The sequence below is a fragment of the Gossypium hirsutum genome, chromosome D08 (genome assembly GCF_007990345.1).
Source record: "Gossypium hirsutum isolate 1008001.06 chromosome D08, Gossypium_hirsutum_v2.1, whole genome shotgun sequence".
In the NCBI taxonomy this organism is placed as follows: Eukaryota; Viridiplantae; Streptophyta; class Magnoliopsida; order Malvales; family Malvaceae; genus Gossypium; species Gossypium hirsutum.
Genome location: NC_053444.1, coordinates 12,157,171 through 12,165,854, shown reverse-complemented (window position 1 = coordinate 12,165,854; position 8,684 = coordinate 12,157,171). Strand labels below are relative to the sequence as shown.

Below are 8,684 nucleotides of genomic sequence, written 5' to 3'. Positions count from 1 at the left end.
TTGAAATCATATATTTGAAAACCTTCTCAAAGTAAAAAAAAAATTACTTTACTCTATTCTCACCTTTAAAAAATAGTTCTGTAGGTCAACATTAGATATACATAATATGTTAGCTGCTGTTTAATTATTTTGTCAACCACGTCCAACAATATCTATCATACTTTTACCCTTTCATTACACGTAATTACATCCTAAAACACCACTGCAGCTCTTAGGAATCCTGAGATATCTTTCCTTCATAAACGAAAATCATTTCAAAAAGAAAGTACGAGTTCATATATGATAGATTTAAAGTTCAACGCATGTAAAAAAACAAAGACACTCTCACTACCTTTCACCGAAAAGTTGAAGCAACAGACCAACACGTTCTTGGCTTTAGATTAGGCATATTATATACACTCATTAAAAAAGTATATTTCAAAGTCATCATTCCCCTTTAATCTTGCATGAGTTCATGTTACTTTTACCTCACTCCACCCTTTCTCTTTTCCACAATAGAAGATCATTAAGAGAAAGAAAGAGAGAGATCACTCATCATTAGTGTTCCATAAACAAGCTGTCAGCTGCAGAAAACCATGAAACTATTGGACTGAAAGAAAAAAAACTTCTTTGGTGAGGGACTGCTGGTTCAGAGCTTTCAGAGGGAGCATTGAGGCTGAAATCTGAATTTTACTGGTTTTTTTTATTTTTTTATTTTTGAAGATGGGTGTTGTCACTGTTGCTGAACTGAAACCAAGTATATCTGGGATGAGATCTTTTCGTCCAAGTTCTAGTATAAGGCATGCTACTGAATGGTATGGTACAATGTTATTTTTTTGCTCTTGTTTCCATGGCAGAAACCTTGTTTTGCAGGGTAGTTTTAAGGTTACTTTCATACATACATATCATAGTTTAATTTATTGTGAGACAATGCATATCATAGTTCTCGAATATCAAGCAATTTTGATAGATTCCCCATTCATTTTCAATTCATAGGGGGTTTCAGTCTCTTACCAGCCTCGTCTAAGGCCCCTCCAATAGACAGCACCACTTGCTGATAAGCCTGTGATATAGTCGGTGTCAGAGTGTGACGGTTTAACTCATTTCCGAGCTGTGATCTTGACCTTACAAGTTGTTCCATTCAATCAACAAAATATATATATGAACTGCTAAATTCCCATAAGCTGCCTATCAATAATTTTCTTGTTTTAAATCCACCGTCTAGAGGCTTTCAAACATGTACCAGAAAGTCGTACGACAGTTAATTTGAGCCTGACAAACCCTTCCTGTCCCTCACTGATGAATGCAACAAAAATACAAACAGCAAATCAATAAATCCAAGGGGCCACTCCAAATGGATTGGATCCCATCATATTAATCTAGGCAACCCAAGAGAGTAAAACATTTTTATTGTTTTTTATTTCCAACCCAAAACCCGTACTATCAGCACTGTCTAATTCAGATCTTATTGCTTACTCTTCTGTTTGAGCAAACACCACTCATGCTATAATTATTGAGTTTTCTGTTTTTTCCCATCTGGGCCCTCCATGTCAAACCAGTGGAATCAAGATAAAACTTTGTCCATATCTTGAGATGTTCTAAAATGAAACCAACAATAAAAATAAAACTGTCTGAACCAGCGTGATTGAATTATGGGTTCAAGCATGGGAGTGCAGGTCTTTGGCAAAACAAAAAATATGATATCTCAATTAATGGCACTACCAAACATGTAGAAATGAATTCATCTATATTTTTCATTTAATTTCCTTGTTCTTTTAATGTTTATGACTTTATCCAGAAACATTTAACCTAGTTATCAATCTTTGCAGGCCTATTTCTGATGTTTCCAGTGATCTAAAGATTGAGGTTGGAACATCAAGCTTTGCACTTCACAAGGTAAACTGATAATCTACTTTTGACATTTCATTATCATGGTGCCTCGTTATTGTATATAGAAACTATTGTCCTTGTGTAAACAAGCTTGTGTTTTTATACTTATAAGATTGCATTTCAGCACATGTGTAAATGCTGAGACTCTTCGAGATCAACAATATTTAACTATCTATACTTAAAAACTATTGCTGTAACCTATAGTTGCAATACTGAAAATGGAACTACGAAGTATGAACACAATCTACCGTTTTATGTTTTCTGGTAATACCCCAAAGAAAATTGGTTGCACCATTGGAATACTTTAGTCATGTGGTTGCAATTTTTGTTTTTCAGTTTCCTCTAGTTTCTCGGAGTGGAAGAATCAGGAAGCTGTTGATTGACGCCAAGGACACTAAAATTTCACGCATAAATCTCTCTTCTGCTCCGGGTGGACCGGAGGCATTTGAGCTAGCAGCTAAGTTCTGCTATGGAATAAATGTTGAGATTACATTATCAAACGTTGCAATGCTAAGATGTATATCACATTACCTGGAAATGGCCGAAGAGTTTGCTGAGAATAACCTTGAAGCTCGTACAGAAGCTTATCTAAAGGACATGGTTGTCCCGAACATATCGAGCACCATAGCAGTTCTTCACCGTTGTGAGAGCCTCTTGCCTATATCCGAAGAGATAAACCTGGTTAACCGGCTTATCAACGCAATTGCAAATAATGCATGCAAAGAGCAGCTTACTTCTGGCTTATTGAAACTTGATCACAACTTCCCATCAAAGGCTATACCAAACATGGAACCTGAGACACCATCTGACTGGTGGGGAAAGTCTCTGGCAGTCCTTAATATTGATTTCTTCCAACGAGTTTTATTGGCCATAAAGTCGAAAGGTCTAAGACAAGATATGATCTGCAAAATTTTGATAAATTACACCCATAATTCTCTTCAAAGTCTCATCGTAAGGGACCATCACTTTGTAAAGGGAAGCCTTTTGGAATTGGAGCTGCAAAAGAAACAAAGGGTAATCGTCGAAGCCATAGTTAGCTTACTGCCAACTCAATCAAGGAAAAGTCCAGTTCCCATGGCATTTCTCTCCAGTTTACTGAAAACCGCAATATCCTCGTCAGTATCAACATCTTGCAGATCAGATTTAGAGAGGCGGACAGGTCTGCAACTGGACCAGGCCATTCTTGAAGATATACTAATACCAGCCAATTCACATGGAAACAATCATACAGCCATGTATGATACAGAGTCAATTCTGAGGATCTTCTCCATCTTTTTGAACTTGGATGATGATGATGATGATGATGATGATGATGATGATGAGGATAATCGCTTGAGAGATGAAAGTGAAATGGCATATGATTTTGACAGTCCGGGATCTCCCAAACAAAGTTCAATCCTTAAAGTGTCCAAGTTGCTGGACTCGTACCTTGCTGAAGTTGCACTAGACACAAACTTGTCGCCATCAAAATTCATAGCATTAGCAGAACTACTTCCAGACCATGCTCGCATCGTTAGCGATGCACTATACAGATCTGTTGATATCTTCCTCAAAGTGAGGATCTCACACGAAAGAACCAAGTAGTTGAATAGCTAATTATCTTTCAGTATTTCATATTTTGTTGCGTGGCTCTTAGAACCATTTTCTGCTTCTTTTTTCAGGTTCACCCGAACATAAAGGATTCTGAACGCTACAGACTATGCAAAACAATAGACTGTCAGAAACTATCTCAAGAAGCCTGTAGCCATGCAGCGCAGAATGAAAGGTCACCGGTGCAAATGGCTGTCCAAGTCCTATATTTCGAGCAAATTAGGCTTCGGAATGCAATGAATGGAGGCCACAATCAGCTCTTTTTCGGTGCAATCAATGGTCAGTTCCCTCAACGATCAAGCAGCGGTGCAGCAAGTGGAGCCATCTCACCCAGAGACAACTATGCATCGGTGAGAAGAGAGAACCGAGAGCTGAAACTTGAAGTTGCAAGAATGAGAATGAGGCTAACCGACCTAGAAAAAGATCACGTGTCCATGAAACAAGAGTTGGTCAGGTCCCATCCTGCTAACAAGTTATTCAAATCATTCACCAAGAAGTTAAGCAAGCTCAACTCCTTGTTCAGGATCAACAATCTTAAGCCTATAGGGGGTAAAGCAAATTCAGAATCTCGATTTTTGTTTCAAAGGAGAAGGCATTACTCGGTATCATGACTGTTGTAAAAGGTGTGCATAACTGAGAGTGTATAGTAACTATATCTAGTGTGAAATTTGTGGTCTAATGGCAGGTTGAGATAATAGCTTTTCCCCTTTCTCTTCATTTCTTTGTTGAATGTTGGATTTTGGGGTTGCTTTGTCTAGTGAGATCATTGCCTTGAGGATAAGGCCAGGCATACTCAGGCAAAACATGCATCGTAAAAATGTGACATGTATGATAGAGAATATGTATATGAATGAAGAAGCAGACAAACAAACTTGTAAACCATCACTTCTTCTAACATTATCAACATCAATTCATTAATTTTAACGGTTCATATAAAAGTGTTGGAACAAATACAGCAGCAAACACAGAAGTGAAGCACAAAGAGCATAAGCTCTCAAACAGCAAGCAGAAAAGAAAAGCAAAACAGAAAACTTGAGAGCAAAAACTTGTAACCGAATGGATTACATTTACTTTCCATTTCATTTGAAATATAAAGTGCTACAAAATTAGTATGACAGTTACCTAAACATGTAACTGCTCCTATCAGTTTTAGCAACTTGCAATACAAAATAATACAAATTCAAGAGCTGAATGATTCAACCATTACATCTATCAAATTCAAATCCTAACAACTCGTCTAGTTACATTCAAGCTTTGATAGCATTACAAAATAAACAAAAGTAAACAAAAGAACCAAGCTGCTTCTGGTCCTGCTCGAATGCTGGTCTGCTGTAGCTGCTGGTCTGTTTCATGGCCTTCTGTTGCATTGCAGTCCATGTTCAACACTCCTCCTTGGATTGTAGGCAACAAACACCAATTGATTCTCTAAGAAATTCAAACTTCATAGTACCAAGAGGCTTTGTCAAAATATCAGCCAATTGGTCTTGTGAGCTACAATGTGCAAGACTTACATCCTTTGATTGCACTGCCTCTTGAACAAAATAGAATTTGAGTTTAAAATATTTTGTTTTACCATGAAAAACAGCATTCTTGGAGATAGCTATTGCTGACTAATTATCAACCATAATCTTAGTAGGCTCAAATTGTTCCTCATTCAAATCACTCAACAATTTTCTAAGCCAAATAGCCTGACTTATTGCTCCAGCTGCTGCTATGTACTCTGCCTTAGCAGTTGATTGAGCAACTGTTTGTTTCTTTTTAGAGATCCAACAGAAAGCTCCTAAACCAAGTGTAAAAAGATAGACCGAGGTACTCCTCATATCATCAATTGAACCTCCCCAGTCACTGTCTGAGTAGCCAGTCAATTTTAGCTTACTCCCTGACTTGAACATCACTCCAAACTTCAAGGTTCCTTTGACATACCTGAGGATTCTCTTTGCTGCCTTTAAATGTTATGTGTTGCAACTATGCATGAAATGAGATAGCAAACTGACTGAATGCATAAGATCAGGCCTAGTTGCTGTTAAGTAAAGCAAACATCCAACTAAACTCCTATACTCCCTTTCATCCACTTTTTCTTCATTTCCAAAGCTGCTCAACTTCTGTCCTATGACCAAAGGTGTACTTACTGGTTTACAATTGTCCATATGGAATTTAGTGAGTATTTTCAAAGCAAATGCATGTTGACTGATGAAAATGCCCTGACCAATTTGACTCACTTCCATACCAAGGAAATAACTCATAATCCCCAAATCTGTCATATCAAACATGACTTGCATCTTCTCCTTGAACTCTTGAATCAGCTCAACTTTGCTTCCAGTCACCAACAAATCATCCACATATATTGACACTATCAACAGTGTCTCATCTTTAGACTTCTTCACAAACAAAGTTGGTTCACTCAAGCTTTTCTCAAAGTTGAGTTTAGACAGATACTTATCAATTCTGTCATACCAGGCTCGAGGAGCCTGTTTCAAACCGTAAAATGCCTTCTTCAGCCTATAAACCTTGTCCTCCTTTCCTTGAAATTTAAATCCATCAGGCTGTTCAAGATATATTTCCTTTTTAAGAAAGCCATTTAGGAAAGCTAACTTGACATCAAGCTGATGGACTTTCCACTGTTTCTGTGCAGCCAAGGCAAACAATAACTTTATAGTGTCCAGCCTTGCTACTGGAGCAAAAGTTTCCTCAAAATCAATGCCAAACTGTTGGATGTACCTTTTCACCACAAGCCTTGCCTTGTGCTTATTCAGAGAGCCATCTGCATTGAACTTGGCCTTGTAAACCCACTTGGCACCAATGACCTTCTTCTGTTCAGGTCTGTCCACTAGATCCCAAGTATCATTCTTGTGGATCATATCGATTTCAGCCTCCATAGCTTTATTCCAACTATTGCTTCTAGCTGTCTCTTTATAGCTTGAGGGTTCACCAATGGCTACATTGCATCTCTGGTAGATATTAGCAATGGACCTGGTCCCTCTTACAGGAGCATCATCAACACTGGCATTACTGACTTCACTTTCTGCCAATTCCAGGTTGCTATCACCTTTCTCTTCTCCAAACTGACTTGTATCTGAACCATCAAAGTTCCAAAACCTTGTTTCATCAAATTTAACATCCCTACTTATCAAAATCTTCTTGGTCGAGGGATCAAATATTCTGTATCCCTTCTTACAGCTATTGTAGCCAACAAATATGCCAGCAATTGACCTCTTCTCAAGTTTGGTTCTTCTTTCTGCTGGTACAAGTACATAACATATGTAGCCAAACAATTTTAAGTGTGAGACAACAGGTTTAAGACCATACCATGCTTCAAAAGGGGTCTTGTCCTTCACAACATGTATTGGCAGCCTATTGAGCAAATATATTGAAGTGTTGACACCTTCAGCCCAAAAAATGCTTGGAAGCTTGCTTTGGAACAACAAACACCTGGTCATATTCATCACTGTCCTGTTTTTCCTCTCACCCACTCCATTTTGCTGAGGAATGTACACTGTGGTCAGCTGATGATGGATTCCAGCCTGCTCACATTGCTTCTAGAATCTTTCAGACAAGTATTCTGAACCATTGTTTGTTCTTAAGGCCTTAATCTTGCAGCCTGCTTGATTTTCTACCCAAGCCTTAAACTTTGCAAACATTTTAAACACATCTGACTTCTGTTTCATAAAGTAAACCCAGCAAAATCTGGTTGGATCATCAATAAACAATATAAAGTACTTACTGCCATTCAATGAAGGTGTCTTCATTGGTCCACAGACATCTGAGTGCACCAGCTCAAGTCTGTCTCGAGCCCTCCATGCCTGGTTATCTGGAAAGGGCAACCTAGCCTGTTTACCAAGCTTACACACCTCACAAACTGATTCACTTGCATTAACCTTCACCATGTCCTCTGTCATACTCATTTTGTGCAGCAAATCAAGTGATTTGAGATTAACATGGCCAAACCTCTTGTGCCAAAGATCAGTATTATCAACTGAGCTTGTATAGGCACTTTTCTCAAGCTGACTTACATCCAGCATGAAACATTTTTCTGCCATAGGTGCTAAGACTATCTCCCTACCATGAGCATCAATTATAACACAAGAATCATTCTTGAAAACTAGAGAATAACCTTTCTTGACTAACTATCCTACACTAAGTAAGTTCTGATCAATTTCAGGCACATAGAGCACATCTGAGATAACTTTGTTACCTGATCTAGTGTTGATCACAACATTACCTCTGCCCTTTACTTCAATCAGGTTGCCATTGCTTATCCTAACTTTCGAGACATAGCCCTTATCAAGATCCTTGAACAAGCTCTCATCAGCAGCCATGTGGTGTGAGCAATCACTGTCCACAAGCCAACTACATTTGCGATTGGCTGCAAAACATGAAGCAGTGAACACACGCTCCTCTTGAGCTTTACATATCTTCAGCAGTCTTGGCTTGTACTGGCTGAGCTTGTACCTTCTCATGATTTCTACAAATATTCTCATGATGACCATATTGCTTACAGCTTTTGCACTGTATGTCTGGCCTGGTCTAGCAAAATTTCTCCAGGTGATTGGTCTTCTTGCAGTGAATGCATGGTGGAAACCTCCTTCTGCCTGCTTTTTTGTTAGCTTTTTTCTTTGCTTTGTCCCTTCTTTCAAACCAAGGTTTCTTAGCTCTCTGATTTGAGCTAGAACCTTCTCTAGCTCTTGCTTGAAAAGCTCCTTTAGGGTTCTCCTCCTGTCTGCTAGCCCTCCTCTGCTCGAGTGCATAGAGAGAATTAACCAATTCAGACAAGGAAATGGTTGTAAGGTCCCTCAAGTCCTCCGGTGAGGAAATTTTTGATTCAAACCTCTTTGGAAGAGTGGTAATCACCTTCTCAACTACTCTACTATCACTAAAATCCATTCCTAGGAGTCTTTTGTTGTTGACAGTTGCCATAATTCTATCAGAATACTGTTTAATAGTTTTTGACTCCTTCATCTTTAAATTTTCAAACTCCCTTCTCAGGTTGATGACTTGTTACTGCCTGGTCTTGTCTGATCCCATAAACTCCTCTTTCAGCCTGTCCCATGCCTGTTTAGGAGAGTCACAGGCCATAATGCGAGTGAAGATAACATCAGACACACCATTCTGCTGACAGGCCATAGCTTTGTGCTTCTTGGCTCGTTCCTCACCATGTTGTCTGATCTGAGCAATGGTAGGATTTGCTCTTAATGGTGGTAGGTCAACATCACTTTCAACGTCACTCC

At 38.8% G+C, this 8,684-nt stretch overlaps 2 protein-coding genes across 3 annotated transcripts; one reads left to right on the top strand and one right to left on the bottom strand.

Annotated features, from left to right (window-relative positions):
- The first annotated feature begins 415 nt into the window (after positions 1-415).
- LOC107913306 (BTB/POZ domain-containing protein At1g03010) lies at positions 416-4,341 on the top strand. 2 transcript variants are annotated; one of them, XM_016841853.2, is made up of 4 exons: positions 416-794; positions 1,809-1,875; positions 2,206-3,423; positions 3,531-4,341. In XM_016841853.2, exons 1-4 carry the CDS (start codon positions 703-705, stop codon positions 4,068-4,070), a joined length of 1,917 nt encoding a protein of 638 aa, XP_016697342.1. In that variant the 5' UTR covers positions 416-702; the 3' UTR covers positions 4,071-4,341. The 2 variants fall into 2 exon arrangements, with proteins under 2 accessions (XP_016697342.1, XP_016697351.1); XM_016841862.2 differs by lacking the exon at positions 416-794 and adding an exon at positions 823-1,708.
- Positions 4,342-7,583: 3,242 nt separating this feature from the next.
- LOC107907753 (uncharacterized) lies at positions 7,584-8,415 on the bottom strand. The gene is made up of 2 exons (XM_016835076.1): positions 8,285-8,415; positions 7,584-8,190 (listed from the first exon to the last, which is right to left on the bottom strand). Exons 1-2 carry the CDS (start codon positions 8,413-8,415, stop codon positions 7,584-7,586), a joined length of 738 nt encoding a protein of 245 aa, XP_016690565.1.
- Positions 8,416-8,684: the final 269 nt, after the last annotated feature.